The 25,657-nt window shown below is 48.9% G+C and overlaps 1 protein-coding gene across 3 annotated transcripts in view; it reads right to left on the bottom strand.

Annotated features, from left to right (window-relative positions):
- Positions 1 to 25,657, bottom strand: part of SCARF2 (scavenger receptor class F member 2) — a 98,658-nt gene that overhangs the window by 51,781 nt on the left and 21,220 nt on the right. For 2 of the 3 annotated variants that reach the window (XM_075898218.1, XM_075898217.1), the window contains exons 2-6: positions 22,541 to 22,599; positions 18,716 to 18,817; positions 14,698 to 15,217; positions 10,881 to 11,099; positions 7,236 to 7,364 (exon numbers count right to left, since the gene is read on the bottom strand). In XM_075898218.1, coding sequence (XP_075754333.1) covers positions 7,236 to 7,364; positions 10,881 to 11,099; positions 14,698 to 15,217; positions 18,716 to 18,817; positions 22,541 to 22,599 — 1,029 coding nt within the window. Of the gene's footprint in view, positions 1 to 7,235; positions 7,365 to 10,880; positions 11,100 to 14,697; positions 15,218 to 18,715; positions 18,818 to 20,890; positions 21,126 to 22,540; positions 22,600 to 25,657 lie in introns of all 3 variants that reach the window. The other variant, XM_075898219.1, reaches the window with a different exon arrangement.

The following is a 25,657-nucleotide window of genomic DNA, read 5'->3' on the forward strand; positions in this document are numbered from 1 at the left end:
ATGAAATTAATAGGCAGCAGGTTTAAAACAAACAAAAGGAAGTTTTTCTTCACTCAGTGCACAGTGGAACTCCTTGCCAGAGGATGTGGTGAAGGCTAGGACTTTAACAGGGTTCAAAAAAGAGCTAGAGAGATTCATGAAGATTCGGTCCATCATTGGCTATTAGCCAGGATGGGTAGGAATGGTGTCCCTAGCCTCTGTTTCTCTGGAAATGGGTGACAGGGGAGGGATCACCTGAGGATTACCTGTTGTGTTCCCTCCTTCTGGGGCATCTGGTATCGGCCATTGTTGGCAGACAAGATACTGGGCTAGATGGACCATTGGTCTGACTCAGTATGGCTGTTCCTATGTTATTGATAGCTAGTGATGAGCCAGGGCGGGAGGGGGGGGCACTTCTGGATCTATTTATGGGAAGTCACCTCTTCTGCCTACATATTCAGCAGTAAGAGCTCTGCTGCCATTGTGATCAATGTTGGCTGGTGTTGGCTTACAAATCTCTTTAGTATTGAATGTGGACATCACAAAATGTTATCTTTATTGTACGAGTAAAGAGCAGCAGAACCGTATTTAGCCTGTCTTCTTCAATTAAAATGCACTGGCTAAAAAGGGGTTCACACACCAGATCCCAGGAGAGAGAAAGGGTGGGGACAGGTGCTTTACTTGATGGTCTTCGTCAGAATCTCAAGCATCATTTGACCCTCCCCTTTGCACGGTTTCTAAAGTCAGAGCTGACAAGATTCCAGAGAGTCTTTTGTTTTGGTAGAGCTGACATCACTGATACTCAGATCTAAATGCTTAGATCTGCTCAGGGATAGAGTTTCTATGGAAAAGACAGCCCAGCATGCACTAGCTGGCTCTCTCATGGAACCTTCCGAGACAAATGTGCAGAGGTCATAGTGGCAGGTGGCAGCAGAAGGTGACAACACAGTGCCTTTGGCAACAGGGTGGTGGCCCAATGAACAACAGTGGCCAGAGCGAGTTGTGAGCAGCTGGAAATTTAAGCAAGGTGCCTTTCCCCCACCACTCCCTTTCTGGGGGGTGAAATCACATGAAAGCATCTCTGAACTCAGTCTCCACTGACCCCAGGACAACAGTGCATGGAGTGTGGTGGAGGGAAAAGTCAGGAGCCTGTTAAAGGAGCATTTCTTTGTTGGACTATGTTTTAGCAACTCTGCTCCAGAACGCTCGACTTGTGACTGGGAAACTTATCTAAATACATGTTTCCTAGTAGGCTAAGATATTTAAAATGCCAAGGTTGTTACCTCACATGGTTGCTATTTTGAGAGGCCATTATCTTGTGGAGTTTCTATACTAAACATTTTTATTATTATAGTAATTTTTTACATAAGAATGTCCATACTGGCTCATACTAACAGTCCATCTAGCTCAGTATCCTGTCTTCCAGCAGTAGCCAGTGCTAGGTGTTTCAGAAGGAACGGGAATGAACAGAATAGGCAATGATCAAGCAATCCATCCCCTGTCGTCCAGCCCCAACTTCTGACAGTGGCTAGGAACAAAGAGAGCATGGTGTTGCCCTGTTCATGCTGTCTAATAGCCATTGATGGACTTTTCCTCCAGGAAATTATCTAGTTCTTTTCTTAACCCTATTATAGTTTTGGCCTTCACAGCATTCCCCTGGCAAAGAATTCCATGGGCTGACTGCATATTGTGAGAAGTACTTCCCTTTGTTTGTTTGTTTTTTAAATCTGCAGCTTATTAATTTCATTCTCATTCTTGTGCTATGTGATAGATTAAATAACATTTTCTTATTAACTTTCAATCAAGATTTTATAGACCTCTATCATATCCCCACTTCGTTGTCTCTTTTCCCAACTGAAAAATCTGAGTGATTTTAATCTCTATTACTATTTCATGCCCCTAATCATTTTAGTAGCTTTTTTGACCGTTGCTGCACACTTTGGCTATGTCTAGACTGCAGGCTTCTTTCGAAAGAGGCTCTTTCGAAAGCATCTTTTGAAAGAGCCTCTTTCGAAAGATCGCGTCTAGACTGCAGAATTTTTTTCCTTTTTTTTTTTTTGCGGGGGGGGAGGGAGAGGGTGTTCGATATTTTTGGTTAAACCATGTGGCAACCCTAGTCATAGGTGGAAAGGAAACATCTTGTGCAGCTACTTCGTATCATGTGAACAGCATCTTTGAGGCGTCAAGATGAGGGACAATTTCTGAAGACATAAAAATCTTTTCAACATTTGGAAACAGAACAGCCCCCAGCTACCTGGACCTGAGGATCTGAAAGGGGGCCTCTCCCAACTTTCAGAGTCTGTCAGGTTTTCACCTGAGTCCCCTCCAGGGTTTGATTGAAGCTGGTGGACATCTTTTGAACAAAAAAAGTAGTTTCCATGAATAAATGATCTCTCCATAACATTTTTCATGAAAGTTTTTAATTTTTGAAGTATGTTCTTTGTTGATAAAACCAGAAGAATGGTGAAAATTAAGTATGGGTTTTCAGTACTGTTTTGTTTTTTAAGTGTGTTGTTTTCCTTTTTGTCATCTTTCCCGGCAGGAAAATGGAAAAAAGGAAGGAAAAAGAGGGAAAGCCGAGGGGGGGAAGGCAGAGACAATATGTGAACTATAATGGCAGGTGGTTGGGGGAGTAAGCAAAACCCCTGAAATAAATATTTCAAAACTGGAAATTTTCAGATGACTTTTTTGTGTGTCGAATTTCAAATAAGTAAAATAAACCCACTCACAGTATGTGGAATGTATTGGGAATAATTTTTTGACCCAGAAAGAGAAGGAAATAACGGGGGGGGGGGGGGGGGGGAGAGGGAGGGAAGAGGGGACAGCCACTTTACATTTCAATCTGACCAACAGGAAGGAATTGGTTTCAAATGTGAAGGTGTTTTGGGTGAAAGTGATTATGAAATGATAGATTTCATGATTCTAAGGAAAGGATGGAGTGACAGCCGCAGAATAAGAACAATGGATTTCAAAAAAGCCACTTAACACACTCAGAAAACTAAGCAGTAAAGTCCAGTGGGAAGAGAATCCATGGGATAAAAAAGTCCAGGAGAGCTGGTAGTTTCTCAAGGAGACAATATTAAACACGTAACTGCAAACTATCCTTATAGTAATATGCTAATATGGCTCCATCAAGAGCTCTTTAATACTAACACGGCTACATTTCTATCACTTTAATAACATGTATATCAAAAAGGAATCCCGCAAAAACTGGAAACAGATGAATTGCAAAGGAACAAAAGAAAAGCACAAGCAAGTAGGAATGAAATAAGAAAGACAAAGGAACAAAAAAATTACACCTACAAGGGATATAACTGGCAATAAGAAGAGGTTCTTTTAATACACTGAAACGAGAAAGACGAAGGAAAACATAAATTTTCTTCGTAGTGTCGAAGGGGAGTTAAGAACTAATGATATGAAGACAGCTGAGTGTTTAATGCCTATTTTGGTTCAGTCTTCAATAAGAAGGTTAAAGTTCAACATATACTTAACACAATATTAACAATAAGGAACACAAGCCAAAATAGGCAAAGAAATAGGTTAGAGAATATTTAGATATGTTAGATATATTTAAGTTAGCAGGGCCTGATGAAATTCAGGAACTTGCTGAAGCAATGTTGAAACTGTTAGCAACTACCTTCAAGAACTCATGGAGAATGGGTGATTTCTCAGTGGACTGAAGAAAAGCATACTTAATCCCTGTCTTTAAAAGGGGGAACAAAGAGATCCTAGGGATAAAGCCCTATGTAGATACAAAATTTGTATCCAAAAAATGAGTCGCAGATATCCGCACTGACATCCATAGACACCCACAGATATATAAAGTGGATATCTGCAAATTTGCAGGGTTCTAGGTAGAAAATTTGTATTCATATCCAATCTGCAAAAATGAGCTGCAGATTTCCATATCCACAGATGCAGATACCTGCAGATATAAGGAGGATATCCATTGACTTGCAGGGCTCTATTTATATACCGGTCACTTAAAGTTTTTCAGATGGAAAGATACTGGGAAAATTATTAAATAATCATTTGTAAAATCCTAGAGGAAAATAAACACCTAAGGCAGTGGTATCCAACGTTTTTAACACAAGCTCACTTTTTCAATTTAAGAGCAATGTAAAATCTACCTCAAACCCAAATACCCTTGCCTGGCTTCCTTCCCCGCTTCTCTGAGGCCCTGCTCCTGCTCCACTCCTTCTCTGAGGCCTCTCCCTGCTCCCTCCATCCCCCTTCCTCCCTGAATTTCATTCACTTTCACCAGGCTGGGGAAGGGTGTGGGGGTGCAGGTTCTGGTCTTGGGCCAAGGGGTTCGGAGTGTGGGTAGGGAGGTGGGGTGGACTCTGGAGTGGCCAAGAGGATACAGCATTTGCCTCGGAGTGCAGGGTAGTAGCCTCAAGTCCAATCTCTCCCTCCACCCACCCTGGGAGTGGCCAGACAGCCAACACAGGCAGGAAGGCAGGATAAGGGATGCCCTGAAGGTGGCATGCCTGCCACTTCCAGGAGCACAATTACCACAATGACAATGACTCCAGCCATGACAGGTTCGGCATTTTAGAACTCACTCCTCAAAGAATTACATTTAAGCAAAAGAGAGAAATGGAAATTATGAAATGCACAGACCAGTCAAAAACCAAAATTAACCCACTTTGCAAGCAACAAAAGTTGTAACTAACCCCACATGTGTGTTGGGTCAGGAGATGAGAGGGAAGGACAGTGTGTGTTTGTGAGAATGACAGAGACACACACACTGTGAGAGTGACAGATTTGCATTGTCAAGCTCCATCCATCCTCCTCTCTTTGTGTGAGGGAGTGGAGGGAGGAGAGACACCCTGACATCAGCACCTCCCTCTTTTCCCTCCCACACCTTGCACAGCAAGCAGGAGGCTCCCAAGAGGCAGGAGCAGCATGACAGTAGAGGGAGGGGCAACTGAAGTGCCAGCACTTGATAGCTTCCCAGCTAAACCAGTCAGGATCCCCTGTCAGAGGCTCCAAGATCTACTGGTAGATCCTGATCTACGGGTTGGTGACCACTGCTGTAACTAATAGGTCTGAAGACTTATCAGGTACAGTCTCAGTCTACTTCTGACTAAACATGCCCAGTTGTTGTAATCTTTCTTCATAGATCAGGTTTTCTAAATATTTTATCCTACATTTTTGTTCCTAGATATATACATTGGTAGATAGCTGTACTAAAATGCACAGTTTACTTGTGCCTACTTTACCAAGTGATCCCAATCATTACTGACCAGTCCTCTTCAACATTTATTTAGCACTTACCCAATTTTTTTTATCATTTTCGTAACAATTAAATCCTTCTTTCCCACACAACAAGAAATAGAGAGGCTTTCTCCCTCCCTCTGTTATATGCAACAATTCATAACCCTTCCTCCAAACACTATCTGCTCCCATTCAAGAAGAGGGAATGTTCCCAGAGTACAAGATAAGCCTCTCCAAGTCACAGACCATACACATTTATTGAAAATGAGACCTGAAGTTCTAACTAATCTTCAGGCTCGGTAAACTACAAAAGATAATTTCAGCTAATGAATTAATCCTCCCCTAGGAGTCTTGGCTAGAGCGGTTACTGCCTACAATTCAAACATACAGTGTGTTGTTATTAGCAAAGGATGGTGACCATGAATTGTTCCCAAGGGAATTGTATCCACCAGAAGGGCTGATAATGGAAATATAACAAAGGAGATGACAGAATGCACAGGTTCATCAAACAAACAAACAAACAAACATGCATCAAATTCCATGCATGGAACAAACAAACTAAGTACTCTGCTAAAGTACATTGTTGTTCATGAATTCTTCAGCAATCACTATCAGTCTCCTGGATGCTTAACTGGACAAGAAAAATTCTCAGTGACCTTTGGTTTAATTCTCAGGAAAAGCATATCTCTATATTACCAACCAGTTATCACCAAAAGGAATTTGAGCAAGACAACAACAGACATTTTCCACAGGAAGGGATGCTACAGAGAGGTTTCCTTAGGCAATTCAAGGTACTTCAGGTGGGACCTGGAAGACTCCTGACACCACTGTCAGCAGAAATTTGGCTCAATCTAATTACAAACCAAGAACACCAACAGATTCCTGGCTTTTTGTGCTTTCTTCCCAACACTGCAGGTTTCTTGCACTGAATGAGATATTTGAGGGATAAATAGGCATGTGATATGAGTAACACATGATATGTTTTCTGTTCCATTTAAAAAAATCTTCTGAGAGGTCTGTTTATTTGTTTTGACCTGAGTTTCTCAGTGGGGTTGTGATGTCGGTTTTGTCTCTTGACTAGTTTTTGATTGGTGAAAATCATAAGAAGCTCTCTCGACTGAGTAGAACAAAAGTGGCACTGGTGTACTCTGGGCCTTTTCTGGAGTGTACATTTACAAGTGTTTGTGTGTGAAAGCGTGTGAAGGGCAATAAATGTGCAACAATACTGAGTTGTCTCTGGAATGGTGACAAAGGCCTGAGAAGTAAGATACTGCTTTACTAGCAATTATCTCTTGTAGGAATAATTCTATTCAGCTTGTCCCTCTATTTGGGGATCTGACAGTGAAAACCAGCATAATAGCAAAAGCAAAATATCTCACAAAATTCAGGTGTATTCTTCAGAAAATTCTGCTTGAGAGTCTGGATGAACACTGGGCAGCCTGAAAGGGGTGATTGATGAAAATTCAAAAAGACAGTACTGCAACTGAAAGTAGGAAACAGACCCAATGCCCACAATATTTTCATTGATAGGGTCGATGCAGGTGAAGGCAGGAATGAAGAAATAAGGATAACTTTGCACTAATAATTGAGCGGTCACTTGATCTGAGACATGTGAAGCCCCCCTCAATTGCAACCCCAGCTCGGACAAAAACAAACAGTAATCAATTGGCTCCACCTCCAAGCACTATGCATTCTTTCAGGCTCCAAAGAGATTATTTAGGGGATGCTGTCGGTGCTTATTTTCTGCTGGGACATGCTAGGGCTCTAGGTGTGGCAGTTCAGAGACCTAGCGCCTTTGGGATTGACATGTCAGTTATTAAAGTAAATTGCTTGAGCTCTGGCTCCTCTTTCATTACAAAGTAAGCTCTGATTATTACCTTACTTTTCTGGGCTCTTCCCTCCATCCTCCTCTCTTGGGGATCCTACCCATGTGCCCAAATCCATGTTTGTGTATCCAGACAGCTCTGCAATGGCCACAGCAGCCTGTGCAACCGGAGTACCAGCTGCACAGGGAACAAGACACAAGAGTCACTTACTAGGTGCCGTGAGAGCCTGCCCGGCAGAGGCATCTGCCCGTCTCAAAGTGGCATTCTCCATTGAAGCAGTCACTGCACACAAAGGCGCAATTCTCGCCATACGTCCCATTGCGACATTTCGCTTCACACCTAGGAAAAGGCCAAAGGAGCAGGTTACAGGAAGAGGACAAGAGGAAATCCCTCTCTGGGTGCAGGCATAACTACTCTGGCAGCATCAGGCAGCTTTGTGGGGGTGCCGGACACACCATATAAACATATTTGTGTGCTGGAAAGCCACTGCTCTGGTGTGGTCCCTCCCTGTCCCAAGTGGAGAGGCCAGCAGGTACAAAGACTGGATTTAGGTGCAGGGAGCTGCCAGGCCATTTTCCACTAGGTACATAGGAAACACGAAGAAAAATTCTGCTGCCTCTTACAGCATATGGAGCCCTTTCTAGGCCCTTGGTGCAGTCCTAGAGAGGATTCAAACAACAGAGTCACCACAAACACTCTGGGAGCTCCAGATCGTGAGTGCGGATGCCATGATCACTGGCGGGAACTGTGGCCATTGGAGAGGCAGGGTTAGTGCTGCACTGACACCCTTGCCACTGGATTACAGCATATCTGGCAAGGGGAAACTGGGTTTGCAGCAGAGAGTAAGGTGGTGAGGCAGAATCCTGTGTGGCCTAGGGGACAGGGTGCTCACCTGGGGAGGACAGGGTTGTGCGTTCAAGTCCCGCCTCCCCGGGACAGGATGGTCAAAAGTCAGGTGGCCCCCAAAGCACAGACATGAGTCAGCAGGGCCTCCGCCACCACCCTGGTCCATTCTCCTCTTTTCATCTCACTAACCTGAGACATCTTTCTCCACCATCAGCCTGGCTCCCCTGGGACAGCTCCACTGGCCACTGCACAAACTTGGCTTCAAGACTAGCCCCCCTCCCCTTCCTCTGGAACATCCCCATTTGCTCCTGCTCCAAGACCAAACCCTGGGATGCTTTGCTCTGAGACCTGGCCCCTGGGATGTCCCTACTAAGGATGTTAAATTTCCATCAACTACTCGACTAGTCGATAGGCACGTCTGCATTCCTCCTTTGAAACGTACAAGAGCCCCTGATGGAGCTCTTGTACATTTCAAAGGAGGAATGCAGAACTACGTGTGCTACCCGGAGCGAGCGGGAAGTCCCGCTGACTCTGGGCTGCACGTGCGTGCCAGCTTTGAAATGTTCAAGAGTCCCCAGTGGGGACTCTTGTGTATTTCAAAGCCATGGAGACCAGGGTCAGTGGGGGACTCCCCAACTGACCCAGCACTTCCCCCAGAACCCAGCACTTCCCCCAGAACCCAGGGTCAGCTGGGGACTCCCCAGCTGATCCCGGGTTCCACTGAAATGCCGCACAGAGCCCGGGATCAGCTGGGGAGGCTCCACGGTGCTGCCTCTTTGAAACACTGAGGTGGCATTTCAAAGGGGCAGCCGCTGCACAGCTGATCCGTGGATCAGCTGTGCGGCACTGCCTCTTTGAACATCCCTTCAGTGTTTCAAAGAGGCAGCCATCGCACAGCTGATCCCAGGATCAGTGGTATGGTGGCTGCCCGTTTGAAATGCCACCTCAGTGTTTCAAAGGCACAGCACCGGAGAGTCCGGAGTCAGCTGAGGACTCCCCACCTGATCCCAGGCTCCATGAAGCATTGCTGTGGAAACCGGGATCCTTTTGGGGAGGTGCTGCAAGGAACCTGGGTCAGTTGAGGAGTCCCCAGCTGACCCTGGACTCCAGGGCACTGCCCCTTTGAATGCCTCTTCGGCAGTAAGAGGGAGGAGGGAAGCAACTAGTTGACTATTCGACTGACTATCCGATAAGCATTTGGGGTATGTCTACACTACCACCCTAGTTCGAACTAGGGTGGTAGTGTAGGCAACCGGAGTTGCAAATGAAGCCCAGGATTTGAATTTCCCGGGCTTCATTTGCATAAAGCCGGGCGCCGCCATTTTTAAATGTCCACTAGTGCGGATTCCGTGCCGCGTGTAGCTGCGCGGCACGGAGTCTGCACTAGCGGACATTTAAAAATGGCGGCGCCTGGCTTTATGCAAATGAAGCCCGGGAAATTCAAATCCCGGGCTTCATTTGCAACTCCGGTTGCCTACACTACCACCCTAGTTCGAACTAGGGTGGTAGTGTAGACATACCCTTGCTTATTGGATAGTCGACTAGTCCATTAGTTCTTAACATCCTTAGTCTTTACAGGCCACTAGCCACACTTTGCTTTTAGACTGGGTTCTATCTGGAACCCAAGATGAGCAATAAATGCCTGTGGACAGAACATAGAGCAGGAGCTACTAGTATGGCACTTTCTGCCAGGATTAGAGCTGCGACAGGACACCACAGGTTAAAACAAGAGCTAGATAAATTCAAGGCGGTTAGGTCCATCAATGGCTCTTAACCAGGATGGGTAGGAATGGGGTCCCTAGCCTCTTTTGCCAGAAGTTTGGAATGGGTGAAAGGAGAGGGATCACTTGATGACTTTCTGTTCTGTTCACTCCCTCTGGGGCACGGGCATTGGCCACTGCCAGCAGATAGGACAACGGGTAGATGGACCTTTGGTCTGACCCTATATGGCCATTCTCATGTTCTTATATCCTGCCAACATGATAGAGAGTAATCCATCTGGACAGACAACAATCCGGTGAGCTCATTGCCCTGCTAACAATCCTTCCATTTGCTGGGCTTACAAACTCCTGGTAAACTCCAGAAGTGACAACACGGGATGAAAAAGAGGGTCTGTCTGAGCATCCTCCCATCTCCACATCACTGCCCAGAGCTGCCACCTGCTTCAGCATAGCAGCAAGCACTGGGTACACTGCAGCAGGCTGGGACAGCCCCAGGGGTGAGCACTGCCCTGGAGTAGTGAGTCACCAGAGCTAGGCAATGCTCACCACAGCCTCTGCAATGCCAGGCAAGAGGCCACAGCTCTGTCCTCTGCAGGCAACTTCTGGGCATAGAGGAAGGGGCTGCCATTCTCTCTCTTGGTCAATCAGAGTGTCTGGCTGAGGGCGCTAGGGCTCTGTTTCACTGCAGGCTGAAGTAGGCCAGGCTCCATTGTAGGAGGAACATGCTATGGGCAACAGAGACATGGTTTTGTGAGGAGTTTCTGTTCTACTGGTCTCCGATGTTGCAACCTGTGCTGTGTGCTCCTCTTGGAGCTACATGCATCTCCCTTGGGTTCTGTGTCCCATGGGCTCACACCTGGGAGCGGGGAGCAAACGGGTGAGGTTGGTGGCTTTCAGGGACTGTAGGAAACCTTTTGCACTCCCTGCCCTTGCAAGAAGCTGGTGAGGGCCAGAACAATCACACTGGCCAGGACAACGTCCGTGTATGACTGACCAGAGTCTCCAGCAGGGTGGCTCCGTGACAGGATTGGGGCATGCTGACTGAGCGCTACAGAAGGTGCCAGCGTGTTGGATGCCGTTGGGAGGAGGAGAGAGCCGCCCCTAGAAGAGGGCTTTCAGAGGAAAGCATTACCTAGTGGTTAAGGCAAAGGACAGGTGTCAGGGGACTATGGGTCTAATATAAGTAGTGCCCAAATGTCCTGTGTAGCCTGCGCCACTTTGGCCAACAGAAGAGCACAAGAGCATGCAGTCCGGATTGTCACAAAGCAGCCTCCCAGCCTCCACTCACCTGTCTCCTATCCAGCCGGGATTGCAGTGTGAGCACTTGCCATTGATGTGGTTGCAGGTGTGGCCGTCTTTGCACAGGGGGCAGATTTTCTCACAGCCATCTCCGTAGAAGCCCGACAAGCAAGCCTGATCGCACTTGGTGCCATTCCAGCCAGCTTCACAGGCCAGGCAGCGGCCATCCACAATGGTGCAGGGCTGCAGCCCTTTGCATTGCCCACATCTACAGACACATAGAATCAATCACTAATTCAATCATAGAGCACTAGAAGGGACCTTGAGAAACTATCAAGTCCAGTCTCCTGTCCCCATGGTAGAACCAAACACCATCTAGACCAGGACTACTCAACTTTGGAAGCCCCGGGGGCCACAATGATGCTCACAGCACATGCCGAGGGCCGCAACTTAAGTGTGGTAGCATATTTATGCAAATAGCTTCTTTCACCCTGATGGGCATCAATACAAAGTTTAAGGCAAGACTACAAAACAAAGAGGCCCCATTTAAGTCAGTTCTGCTGATATTAATAAAATGCAAGATTTACCGCATTTCCACCCATATGACAACACTTTTAGGGTATGTCTACACTACAACGCTAATTTGAACTAACTTAGTTCAAATTAGTTAATTCGAACTAAGCTAATTCGAATTAGCGCAGCTAGACTTAAAAACTAGTTCAAATTAGCATTTTGCTAATTCGAACTAGCATGTCCACACAGAGTGGACCCTGAACCGAGGTTAAGGATGGCCGGAAGCAGTGCCGGCAGGGCATCAGAGGAGGACTTAGAGCGTGGAGCTGCTGCCTCAGGCTAGCCGCGGGCTGTGCTTAAAGGGACCCCACCCCCACCCCGGACAGACAGTTCTCAGGGGTGCCCCGCTTGCAAAGCAGTCCTGGCTTGGAGTGCCCTGAGTGATGGGCACATCACAGCACTAGACCATCAGAGCGGCTGCACTTGCCGCAGGCTGCCATCTGGGGAGAGGGAGCAATTGGGGGGCTGCAGGAGAGCTTCCACCCCCAGAATCCCGCAGAGCCAGCTCAGTCGTCCCCATCGGGGGCTCGTTCCCCATTCCTCCCTCACCTCCTTCCACTTACCCTTCTTTAGCTCCCCTTCCTGATGTACAAAATAAAGAAAACGTGTGGTCAAAAATAGAAACTCTCTTTATTGAAGAAAACTCGGGGAGACTGGGAAAAGGAGGTGGGAGAGGGGAAGAGAGAAGGTGGGAGAGGGGAGGGCAACTAATATGATCAGAGGTTTGGAAGAGGTCCCATATGAAGAGAGGCTAAACAGACTGGGACTTTAAGAGGAGACTGAGGGGGGATAGGATAGAGGTCTATAAAAGCATGAGTGGGGTGGAGAGGGTGCATCAAGAAAAGTTCTTCATTAGTTCCCATAATAGAAGGACTAGAGGACACCAAAGGAAAGGAATGGGTAGCAGGCTTCAAATGAATAACAGAAAGTTGTTCTTCACAAAGCAAAGAGTCAACCTGTGGAACTCCTTGCTGCAGGAGGCTGTGAAGGCTAGAACTAGATCAGAGTTTAAAGAGAAGTGAGATAAAGTGATGGAGGTTGGGTCCATGGAGTGGTATTAGCCAGGGGGTAGGAGTAGTGTCCCTGCCCAAAGTTTGTGGAAGGCTGGAGAGGGATGGCACAGGACAAATGGCTTGGTCACTGTCGTCGGTCCATCCCCTCCAGGATCCCTAGGGTTGGCCGCTGTCGGCAGACAGGCTACTGGGCTAGATGGACCTTTGGTCTGACCCAGTACGGCCATTGTAAGCTCAGGGCTCAGGGTCGGGGGTCTCAGTGGACCACCTGGATTTTCATGCACACCTGCTCCTGGGTGGCCAGGCTGGCAGCTCTCCTGCCCTAGACGGCCACTTTCCTGTGCCTAGTGCGGAGGTCGTGGACGAGGTCCACGATGTCCGCACTAGACCAGGCGGGTGCCCGCCTCTTGCGGTCCCAGGCAAGCTCCCGGGAGCTGCCAGCCTGGTCCCGGGAAGAGGGGGAGGGCTGGGGGGCATCGGGTGGCTGGCTCGAGCCGTGCCAGGTGCAGGGTCTGCTAGCTGGGTGCTTGCAGGCTTGCACCTGGCACAGGCACTGTAGCCAGCCTGTGCCCCTTTAAGGGGTCCAGGGTCGAGAAGAGGGCAATAGAGTTTTCCTGGTGTTGGCCAGAGTGGCCACCAGGGAAAGCTGGGGAGGGCTAGCCTCCCACTAGTTCGAATTAAGGGGCTACACACCCCTTAATTCGAACTAGTAAGTTCGAACTAGGCTTAGTCCTCGTAGAATGAGGTTTACCTAGTTCGAACTAAGCGCTCCGCTAGTTCGAATTAAGTTCGAACTAGCGGAGCGCTGGTGTAGCGCCTATCAAAGTTAATTCGAACTAACATTCGTTAGTTCGAATTAACTTTGTAGTGTAGACATACCGTCAATGAGCAATGACAGTCCAGGAATTTAACTACTAAAATGCACATCAACAGAAGACCATTATATTGATTACTTTTTTGTTTTGGCTCCAATCTGTGGGCCACATGTTAAGCCCCATGTAAACCCAAACAGCACCATGGGCCACAGATAAACAGGCCGGGGGCTGCAAATAAACAGGCCTCAGGCTGCGTGTTGAGTAGCCCTAATCTAAATTATCCCTTACAAGTGTCTGTCTAACCTGCTCTTAAATATCTCCAGTGATGGAGATTCTACAACCTCCCTAGGCAATTATTCTAGTGTTTCTCCACCCTGACAGGTAGAAGTTTTTCCTAATGTCCAACCTAAACCTCCCTTGCTGCAGTTTAAGCCCATTCCTTGTCCTATCATCAGAGGTCAAGGAGAACAATTTTTCTCTCTCCTCCTTATAACACCTTTTTAGATATTTAAACATCTATCATATCCCCCCCCAGTCTTCTGTTTTCTAAACTAAACAAACCCAATTCTTTCATCCTTCCCTCATAGGTCAAGTTTTCTAGACCTTGAATCATTTTTATTGCTCTTCTCTGGATTTTCTTCAATTTCTCCACATCTTTCTTGAAATGTGGTACCGAAAACTGGACACAATACTCCAATTGAGGACTAATCAGTGCAGAGTAGAGTGGAAGAATGACTTTTTGTGTCTCGCTCACAACAGCCCTGTTAAATGCACCCCAGAAATATTTGCTTTTTTTGTAACAGTGTCACACTATTGACTCATATTTAGCTTGTGGTCCACTGTGACCCCTAGATCCCTTTCTACAGTACTCCTTCCTTGACAGTTGTTTCCCATTCTGTATCTGTGAAATGGATTGATCCTTCCTAAGTGGAATACTTTGCATTTGTCCTTATTAAACTTCATCTTATTTACTTCAGACCATTTCTCCAGTTTGTTCACTCTATGCCAATGTCTAAACCATTGATGAAGCTATTGAACAGAGCCGGTCCCAAAACTGAACCCTGTGGAACCCCACTTGTTATGCCCTTGTAGCACGACTGTGGAACATTAATAACTGCTCTCTCAGAATGGTTATCCAGCTAGTTATCCAACTAGACTGAGCTTGTTTTGTGTGTTCGCCTTTCTAATCCTGCCCCTACATCCTTGCATTATTTGCCTATATTGACGCTTTGTAATTTGACCCCCAACTCAGAACATTTGACACAACCCATCATTTGAACATCGCCTTACTCGTCTTGGCTCCCTTCCTCCATCCCACTGTCATCAGGATCACTGGCTCTTAGACCAAGCCATGATTGCACAAGGCAAGTGCAGCAGGGACTGCATTCAACTTGCAAGAGCACTGGAAGGCCAGAGCCAAGTGCAGAATGGGGGCCCATACCTACCCAAGGCCCTGCACACTTACCGCTTCCTGCAGCCTTGTCCATAGAAGCCAGCTGGGCAGGGCTCCCGGCAGTACTTGCCCCGATAGCCCGGCTCACAGGTGCAGGTTCCATCCACCTGGTTACACTTCCCCTTGTAGCACTGACAGTAGCGGTCACAGCGCGGGCCAAACATTCGCTCCCGGCACTGGCAGCGCCCAGTGAACTGCTCACACGGCGAATTGTTGCAGGAGCACTGGTTGTTGCAACCCCGGCCCCACCAGCCAGGCTGGCAGACGCACGTGCCTGTCTGCTGGTCACACTGGGAGTTGAGACTGCAGTAGCAAGAGCTGGAGCACTGGGGACCCCACCAATTGGGCTCACAGGTGCACTTGCCCGTCTTCTGGTCACATTTGCCATGCTTGCAGAGACAGGCGTTCTCACATTTGGGCCCCCAGCGATTGGGGTTGCATGTGCACTGGCCTGTGACATCCTCGCACTGGCCATTGGGGTGGCAGCTGCACATTTCCTTGCAGTCGGGACCCCAGAACTGGCGGGGACATTCTGCAAAACAAGCAACATGCCAACACATGCTGAGCAGCCACCAAACCCAAGATGAGAGAGCAGGGGTTCCTGGATCAGTCACCAGGCTCCTTCTGCCACCATCTTCCCAGCTCAAATACAAGCTGCAACTCCTTAGAGGACTGCACACACACATGCACACTCACACCCCACCGAAGTTTCAAGGAGCCCCCTCCAGCACACTCATATGCTGACTGATATAGCCCTGGTTCAATGCCAAGAGTTGTGCAGGGTATTTGAATGTCAGTCAGTAACAGCAACTGTGCATTGTTGGCAGACGCAATTCCCCAGCACATGGCGCACTGGCTTTGCATCTGCACATTGCTCTTCCCCAGCAAGTTAAGTGACCCACGAGAGCCTACAGTGCCCACCGGCTGCCACTAAACATGGAATTCTAAGAAGAGAGGGCCAGGAAGACAAGCAGCTGCAGCCCTGCCAGCACCTCTAGCTGTGTACGTTTGGAAACTATGTAAACTCCCAACGAAAGAGAAAGCCAAACAATTTTCAGCAGAAAACCCTAAAAGCACCCTGTAAACCATAGGCCTGGGCAGGCCCCAGGAAAAAGGGCTGAGGCCCAGCCCTGGTGCAGATTCCAAAAGCAACAATTCCTGGAGCCATCTGGCTGACCTCAGGGGCTTCCAGGCGAAGCCTGCGCTCTCACTGCCCTTCTCCCACTGCAAAGGGCCTTTTCCCCTTGGTAGACGTTTGTTACTATTTTTAGGAGAACATGTTTGTTGTGCTGGATGATTTCTATCCTCCTTACTGCTTAGCTGCTTCATCTTGCACATGTAGCTTCATCATAAAAGCAATCTCTGGTCCATCAATTGAGCACACCTTCTCCTATGCCTGAGAGGGAGTCTGATCTCCAGCTACCTGGGGGTGTGGAGGAGATGGCCTGCCTAGATAAGGAGGTAGCAGAGAGAGAGATCTGGTGTAGGCATGTGAAGGACCAGTGGCAAATGCTTATCAGATAGTCGACAGGATAGGCAGCTAGTTGCTTCTCTCCTCTTGCGGCCTCAGCCCTTTTCCTAAATGAGGGAGGAAGAAGTGGAGGTACTTCAAAGCAGCAGGATAGCTTGAAGCCTGGGGCCAGACCCAGGGCATCATGCAGCACTGCCGCTTTAAGAAGCCACATGCAGCTCAAGGCCAACTGGGGTGTCCCCAGGCTGCATGTGGCATTTCAAAGTGGCAGCGCCACATGGAGCCTAGGATCAGCTGAGGAATCCCCACCTGTCCCAGGGCTCTGTGCACCGCCACCACGGGGAGCCTGGCATCAGATTCCTCATGGTATTTTTAAGTGTCAGTGCCACACAGAGTCCAGCGTCAGTGGGGGAGTCCCCAGCTGATCCTGGGCCCCACACGGTGCTTTTGCCTTTGAAGTGTAGCAACACTTGCTGCACTTCATAGGCGGAGGCGCCCTACTGACTAATCGAATAGTTAATGCAAAATGCATCAACTATTCAATCAGTCAATTACCCGATACTCAACATCCTTAGTCTGGTGTGTTCGCTATTCCTTGTAACAAAAGAGGTGCAATTTTGTTACTTTCATAACTGATGTGGTAAGCCCAGGGCTATGCACTGCCACGCCCTAGAACAGATTAAGAACTACAGCCACCGCCAGGAGCAAGTCAGCATGGGATGGTTCTGAGACACATGGACTTTTCTCCTGATTCTGGGTTCTGATTCACACCTTCTCCTCTCTTTCAGAAAGCAATAAATGCACCCTGTAATGACCGGCCCCTCTCAGCTCTTTAAAAATGTGGCTATGAGGTGCCCTGTTCATTGTGTCTCCCAGGTTAGACTGAGTTTGTTCAGTGGACGTGATTTGTCTATGCAAGTGCTGCAAGTCCCATGGGATGCAAGTGTCATGTGTGAAGGGGTATTCTTGTCAGCCCTCCTGGCTCTGCAGGCTGAACTGTGCTAGCACAATGTAAGTACATCAACGTTAGAATACATAGCCAGCTGCCAGACTCCAGCTGCCTCTTCTCTGGCCTGGGCTAGGCTGGCTCCATAGGGATAAATGGAGTAAGGAGGAATCAAAGCCTATTTAACATCACTGGCATGACTGAATCCAATGGAAGCTGATTTGAGGAATAGGACAGGCCCATTAGTATTTCTTTCCTGGCCACACTAAACGAACAAAAACGTTTTGGCCCCAACCTTTCCCCAAGGTTTGCCAGACATCTCTCTCTTACTGCAGCATGTCAGGCTTTGCTCAGTCCTGAAGCAGGTAAATAAAATGAAGACCCCCCCTCCCAAGAGGCTGTGGGGGTCAACAATGTCACGTCATGTCTTCCTCTCATGTTTTATCTGGGGTACGCACAAGAAAAAAGAGAAGCTTGTTATTCCGCAGCCAGCTACAACATCTCAGTTTGCTTTCCCAGAAATCCCCTTTGTGGCTTGAAACTTTCCATTCCTGGTGCCAGCCTGAAGGAGATGGGGGGGAGGGAATTTGGGGGAAGGCCTCAGGCACTTCTGCCTCCGAGGAATATTTTGCTTCTGCTCTGTAGTTCACTTAGAGAATGCTGTCATTTCCAAACAGAGTTTTCATTCTGTATTCAGTGCCTCTCTGCTACTGAGATCAGGCCCAGGAAGAGAGGTGGGGATGGGGATTGGAAGGGAGGGGAGGGGAACAGTCATTGGAGGAGGTGAGCCTGCTATGCAAAGTGTCCAATAGACTGGTTTTGGAAAAAACACAGTTCTGAAGATTTGCAAAAACTGTTGTGAGCCTGCACCTTGGAAAGCAGCACTGCTGGAATGGGAGCAAGGATTCTGAAGGGTAAAGTTTTATCTAATAGCTACTTCTAGCCCTGCCACCGACAGATCCAGGGATGGGTTTGTAGGGATGATCACTTATGGGCACAGAATTTGCCCACCTGACTCCGTGGAGGCTCCAGCGTAATGCTTGTAACTCAGAGAAGCATGTAACTAAGCAGCTGGAGCAGTGTGACCATCACCCACACACTAGCATGGTCCTTGCAGAACCCACCCCAGGCTCCCAGAGTCTACAGAGACCTCTCTGCTCCACTCTCTCTTCTCTTTGAAGATGTAAGCCAGATAGGAAATGTTATCTTCTAGCCAAGGAGCAAGCCAATCAATTTGCAGCGGAGCCCCCCTAAAAGCATCCTGTAGCACCTCAGCCTGGAACCCCAGCAAAGGGGTCAGTGAGTATCTACTCCAAGTAAACTCCCTACTGCACTTTCCGAATCATAGCACAACATGCAAAAGGCCCAGCACCCCATTAAACACTCACATCTCTGGTGTGGTATGCAGCATGGTAAGTTAACCCTGTGCTCCCTGGATTCTTTTGCCAGAAACACTGCCAGAGCAGAGCTTTTGCACTCTGACTTTACTGCTTATGAACTAACCCAGGGTTAACGACCCAGAGCTAGGCAGGACTGTGTCACTGCTAGGGGGTGATGCCAGGACAGAGGAAAGAGCTGCTGCGCCACAACTCCAACAGATGCCTGATACTCACTGGTGTCACAGTTGGCCCCAAAGTATCCATGGCGACAGCGGCACTCACTGGGTCTCACGCACACCTCATTCTCCTTGCAGGTGAAATTCCCCTCACACACAGCTGCGGAGAGAAAGGAAGAGACATTGTCCAGGGGCAGGGTAAGGTAAGGTAAGGCAAGGCCAGAGCTTAGCACTGCCTGCTAGCGAAGGGAAGGGAGGAAATCCTCCAGCATTTTGGGAAAACAGGCACTAGGCAGCACCATCGCTCTTCTTCCCAACAAGAGAGCTCCCTCAGGAAGTTACTGACATCCATGCAAATGCCTGGTGGAGTGGAGAGGGGAGGGGAGAGATCCTGAATGCCAGGATACAGCAGCAGAACAGCAATTAGTGCATCTTGGACTGCTGCCTTCTGGCCATCTAATCAGGTACTTTGGATAGAAGATGAAGGACACCGTGGAGGGAGAAGGCAAAAGTCCAGTCTGGTATGGTTCCAGTCAAACAGAAGGGGGCTGTTCCCCCTTAGCCTCTCCTTGCCACAGAGTCTGACAATGGCTAAACCCCACAGCAAGGGCTTGGCTGCCTGCCAGAAGGGGGTGCCATGGCTGTCTGCCATCTGGCAGGAGGTCTGTGGGATGGGGGTGCGGGGAAGGATATCAAGTTGTGAGGGAGGCCCTGCACTGGCTCTGGGTAAGCGGCATTGCTGCAAGAGCATAAGGGAGGAAGTCTCCTGCAAAACCTGGGATGGAACATGGCAGCTACAGGTAGAAAGGGCCAGTCCTGTTACAAACCTAAATGGCAAAAGGAGAATCAGCCAGCCGTCGTCTCAAGGCAGGCAGCCTGTGGCAGCCACAGCTAAGACAGCAGCTGGCAGCACAGGGAGAAGCCACTCAGACTCCTGGGGGCATTTGCAGGCCAAGGAGAGGAAGGATGCCTGATTCCCTTGTCACAGACATGAACCTCCAGGAGGCCTCACCTCTCATGGAGCTCCCATCACCGTGGCAACAGCACACCACATGGACTCTGCTGGAGCATGGCCCAGGGGGCAGGGTGTGGGTCAGGCACCTCTCCTTTGCCACTTGGCCCCAGCAAAAACTGGAAGGGTCAGCAAAAGACTCTTCAGGACCAAACTGGAACCATATCCCTTGCTGGTGGCTGCTCCGTGCCTACGCTGACTCTGATCCTTCTGCTCTGGGGAGAACCTCCTCCTCCTCCTCCTCCTCCATCCTGACAGCCAGCAGCAACGTGTTGGCTGCCCTTCCACAAGGAGGTAGTGGCCCTGCTCGGGGCTAGGCTGAGGCTGAGGACAGCTCTGGCTGGAAGCAGCACAGGCAGCCTGTTCAGTGCTCTCCCAACCCTGCTTGATGCTGTGCTAGTTCCTGTTCTCCCACAGCGGCATGGCTGCAGCTCTCCCTCCCTTTCCCTGCCACAGCTCACCCATATGGGTAGAACCTCACTGGTGCAGGAGCAGTTGAGCCACCCTCGCAGAACAGTGCAGCATGACACCAGGGAGCTCTCTAGTCTGTGTATGCCTCACTAGCCACCCCCACCCTTCTCCCGCACGGGCCGTGGTAACCTGCAGGCTGTGCATTGGGTTGAGTGCAGATGCAATGCAGGCGTTGCAGCCTGAACAGAGGGTAACAGCTCTTTAATGGGCTAGGCTGCCATGCACACATCAGCTCCTTCCACTGGCTCCCAGTCCACAGCCTGGGTCCCAATCTGTAAAGCTAGCAAGAGACCAGCTTCCAGCTACCTCAGCAACAGCATCTGCACCCACAATCAATAGCTATAAATAGTACAGTTCACAAGTCCCAGGCAAAGCCCAAGAGAGCTGTAGGGAGGCTGGGGGTGGAAATCATTCTGGAGGTCAGGTTGTTCTAGAACTGGGAAGCTCCAAAATGCTATGGTGATGGATACTATTGAAAGCCCTCAAAGATACAGCTGCATTATATACACCACACTGAAGGAGGTAGTGTGAGAACAGGCCTGGAGCTGAGGAAACCTGCATTGTCTTCCTGACTGACACTGAGCTGGTATGAGACTTCCAGATGGAGACAGTAAGAGGTTAATTAATCCCCCAATGCATGAAGCATTTAAAAAGCATCAAAAAAGGCACTAAATACATGCAAAGTATTATTATAATTATTATTAGTGTTAAATGCAAACTTTGAGGTATCGGCTTTTATGCAATCATTACCTCTGCATATGCAGGAGATGCAAAGGAGCTCACTCAGTTCTCCTGCAGGAACTGTAACCTCTGAATTCCCTGGAGCTGTATGACACATGCTCAGCCTGAACGGTGTGTTCGAATGAGGCTGTGCACAGAACACACATACGCAGGAAGCCTTTCCTCCAGCACTAACACGCAGCCGCTGAGCAGCGAGGAGCCATACCACACAACAGGAAGTCAGGGATACTGGGGCCAGCTGGAGCTGCGGGAAGTTATACAGGAATCCTAAAATAGCCTCCAAAACGTTTCACAGTCGCACTCTGGGAATGCAGGCTCCAAGAACACTCAATCCCCAACACACTCCTGCAGAACTGAACTCGGCAAAGCCCTCTATTATGAGATGCTAAAAGCCAAGCGTCAACCCTCAGGGGGAGTTTATCCTGGAGCTCAGAACCACTGACATAGGTGATTGTAACTGCACCTTCCGATGACTATGCCCTGGAGCAGTCCTGGCCACAGCTCTCTTTGCAGTAATGAAGAGCATGCTTTGGATTGCCCACTGTTATCCTGCCGTATCTAAAATGTGCCTTATGTTAACGATCTTGCCTTCCACAGTGGTCTTCGTAAGACCCCCAAACTCCAATCACTTGCTAATTCCACTAGCTGCAGACATGGTCAGGCCAAACATCAAGCATTAGAGCTCTAGCAACATTCATTGAAGCTCTTCACCTGCCAGCCACACAGCCTTTCCTTCTCTCCGCCTCCTGACTCTATGCCCCCTCCTTCACTTCTCTTTTCCTTCCCCACCTCAGAGACGAGGCCTCTCTGGTTAGCTACGTCATCTTTCTGGGGGGCTGTGAAGTACACTCTGAAACCCTTTGATTTACTCCCATGACATTCTAAACATGGTGGATCCAGAGTCGGGGGAGGTGCCCGGGGCCAGAAAGGACTGTCTCCAAAGTACCCCTGACTACTTGCATTCAGAGTAAATGGTCTGCCCATTCTTCCTCCAAGACCCAAATGAAGAACCAAGTGTGTGACAAGGACCCTAAATGAGGAACACTTCAAAATGATTCATGCAGGAAAAACTGCTGTAGACTTCTTCCCCTGAGTGTACGTGGCTCTCTTGGCTCAGCTTCACAAGGCTTTGCTATGGATGTAAACAGCTGTCAGTAGTAACAGCAAAGAGACCTCCAAATCAGGGCAGAAGGGCAGGGACTAGGGAAAGCCAGACACTGCTTTTGGAACTGATGTCTGAACTTTGCTGTCTCACGGAGGCAGCTGGCATTGTAATGGGAAGGGACGTCAGCTGTGAATAGCTGTCTGAGGGGAACCCAGCACAGGACAGACTGACCTCCAGCCTGCCTGGTTGCAATGCCGCTTGGCCAACAGGAGTCAGGGTATATGCCTGCCGCCCTGGGTGCTCTCACTGCACTGCACTGCAGAAATCTGCTGTTTTCTGGTCCCAGTCTTGCCCCAGGGTTAGCGCTGACCACGGAAGGAAAGGCAGGGACCTCCCAAAGGAACCACCTGGACATGGAGTTCTGAGCCAGGCAGGTGCTGGGAGAGCTGCACTCAGATACAGTAGTGCTGGGAACGGCCTTCAGGGATGGGAGGAGAGGTGGCTCTGAGGAAGGAGAAAGAAGCAGTGTCTAAAGAAGGTTTGCTGGTGCTTACCTATCAAACACTCAACGCCTTGTTGCCTCCATCCTGGGCAGCACACAGACCCAGAGAAGCTGCACAAAGAAAAACACACAAGTCTGTTTACAATTCTCATGTGCCTCGGTCCCTCTGCCAAAGGCTTCCTCTTCTTCTGGAAAGAACTGGGTTCCACAGCTCTGAGCCACTCCACCCCAACGGCTTGGAATGAGCCAGAAAGTCCAGGGCTCCACTTTAAAACCCAGTAGGCAGGCAGACAAATGTCTCAAGTATCACTGGCTGCGAGTCCTGGCCCTCACAGGGGCTGGAGCAGTCCCTCCTGGGCTGTTCTGTTCCCCTCCCCTCCCCCACCTTGGAGAGTATTTTGGGGCAATTCTCCTCCTCCAGGACTGTCCAATGCAGGGTGCTGATGGCTACAATACAAACCAAACAAAAGAACACAGCCGCAGGGAGTCTCAGAGTCTGAGTCAACAGACTTTGGCTTGCCTTATGAGCTAAAAAGAGCAGCCTGTGCACATTTCTGCTTGAGTTGGGGTCTAGGCTCCAAGACCATTCCCTTCCCCGGGTTTCAGATCACAGGCTCTAGCCCAAGCAAGAACACACACATTGCTAATTTTAGCCCTAGAGTGCAAGCCTCGCAAGCCCAGGTCTACAAGGGACTGCAAGAGTCTTCAAACACCCTGTCAAGATGCAGGATTTGTTGGGTCAAAAACATCCAAGACAGCCAGCTGTCCAGGCTCCTCTTTAAAATCTCCAGGGAAGGAGCTTCCAACGTTGTCCCTTATGTCCCTTGACCTGGGCTCTGTGCTACTTCCTTGCAGTGTAGATGTAGCCTATAAAGCTGGTCAGAAGATTAGCAAGAGATGATGCTTTCAATAAGCGACCATCCCTCACACCTATGCTGCAGTCTCATCTGACCCAGCTGGTGCAATGGAATGGAACACACCACCATGTATCTGCAGGAGATAGGATCCTGCTGATGAGTGAGCTGGCAAAGGGCCCATCCAGACAAGTCTGAAGTGCTGCAAGGTTGGGGGCTCACAGCGACAGTGGGGCCACATTCTTCATTGGAAATCTTTATCACCCCACATTCCCATTTCAAAATGGATTTACAATACCGGTTTTGTTTCTTCAAAAATGTCCATTATGAAAAATAGTCAATGGAACCTTCAGAAGAAATGCCATCTGGTGCCTTTCCCAACAAAACCCAGAGTGAGTTCTCATTTTCCTGCCTGGCCCATTCCGATTGGCTAACTCAATCACATCCTTTCTAAACCAAAGCATCTAGTTTCCAGCATGCCTGCTTTTGAAAAAGAGATACATTTATTTCTACCAGAATTTCACAAAACCAAAATATTGGTGCTTTGTGGAACTAGGGTTGCCAAATAGTTTCACAAAAAATACCGAACATAGTGGGGGAAAAAATTGGTTGACGGGGGGAAAAGAAGTTGTTGAGGAAAAAAAAAATGCACCAAAAAAAAAAAAAGTCACAACCCCTTTCAATTCCCACACACTCTTCCTGCCCCCACCAGACATGGCACGGGAAGAATGTCCCAAATGGCCTTCCGTTGGAGAAAAACAGAAAATACTGGACATTTTACATGTCCGGTATTTTCTGTGGGTTTTTTTACCAGACACATGCCGCAAATACTGGGCTATCCAGGTGTCCAATACCAGCACAGGGAGCCAAAATGTCTTCACCTCACCCAGATCCATACAATGCTCCTGTTCCTTGACCAGCTCTGGTCTGCCAGCGGGAAGGGGAAAGGGTCCCTCTTTTCTGTCTGTGAAGCGAGAGCTCTGGCTGCCATGGAGAGAGCCTCTCGGGTGGGTCTACATTTCAATAACACACCTGCAGCTGTCTCACACCAGTTGACTCAGGCTCAAAGGCTTGGGATGTGGAGCTAGAAATGTGCAGCATAGATCCTGAGGCTTAGGCTGCAACCCAGTCTCTGAGACCCCCCTCCCCCCGCCCTCAACCTTACAGGATCTCAGGGTACGTCTACACTACAGCGCTAGTTCGAACTAACTTAGTTCGAATTAGTTAATTCGAACTAAGCTAATTCGAACTAACGCGTCTAGAACTAAAAACTAGTTCGAATTAGCGTTTTGCTAATTCGAACTAGCAAGTCCACATTGAGTGGACTCTGAACAGGGCTTAAGGATGGCCGGAAGCAGTGCCGGCAGGGCATAAAAGGAGGACTTAGAGCATGGAGATGCTGTCTCAGGCTAGCCGAGGGCTGCGCTTAAAGGGTCCCGACCCCCACCCCGGACACACAGTTCTAAGGGGTTCCCCGCTTACAAAGAAGTTCTGGCTTGGAGTGCCCGGAGTACCCACACTGGGCACATCACAGCACTCGGCCATCAGCCCGGCTGCACTTGCCGCAGGCTGCCATCTGGAGAGAGGGGGCAATCGGGGGGCTGCAGGAGAGCTTCCACCCCCAGAAGCCCGCAGAGCCAGCCCAGTCCTCCCCATCGGGGGCTCGTACCCCATTCCTCCCTCACCTCCTTCCACTTACCCTTCCCTAGCCCCTCTTCTTGATGTACAAAATAAAGGACAATTGTGTTCAAAAATGGAATCTGTCTTTATTGAACAAAACTTGGGGAGACTGGGAAAAGGAGGTGGGAGAGGGGAAGAGAGAGGCTGGGAGAGGGAAGGGCAACTACAATGATCAGGGGTTGGGAACAGGTCCCATATGAAGAGAGGCTAAAGGGACTGGGACTTTTCAGCTTAGAAAAGAGGAGACGGAGGAGGGACAGGATAGAGGTCTCTAAAAGCAAGGGTTGGGTGGAGAGGGTGCATTCAGAAAAGTTCTTCCTGAGTTCCCATAAAGAAGGACTAGAGGACACCAAAGGAAAGGATTGGGTAGCAGGCTTCAAACTAGTAAGAGAAAGTTGTTGTTCTTGACAAAGCAAATAGTTAACCTGCGGAACTCCTTGCTGCAGGAGGCTGTGAAGGCTAGAACTAGAAAAGAGTTTAAAGGGAAGTGAGATCAAGTCATGGAGGTTGGGTCCATGGAGTGGTATTAGCCAGAGGGTAGGAGTGGTGTCCCTGGCCAAAGTTTGTGGAAGGCTGGAGAGGGATGGCACGAGACAAATGGCTTGGTCACTGTCTTCGCTCCATCCCCTCCAGGG

The sequence above is a fragment of the Pelodiscus sinensis genome, chromosome 15 (assembly GCF_049634645.1).
Source record: "Pelodiscus sinensis isolate JC-2024 chromosome 15, ASM4963464v1, whole genome shotgun sequence".
Lineage (NCBI taxonomy): Eukaryota > Metazoa > Chordata > Testudines > Trionychidae > Pelodiscus > Pelodiscus sinensis.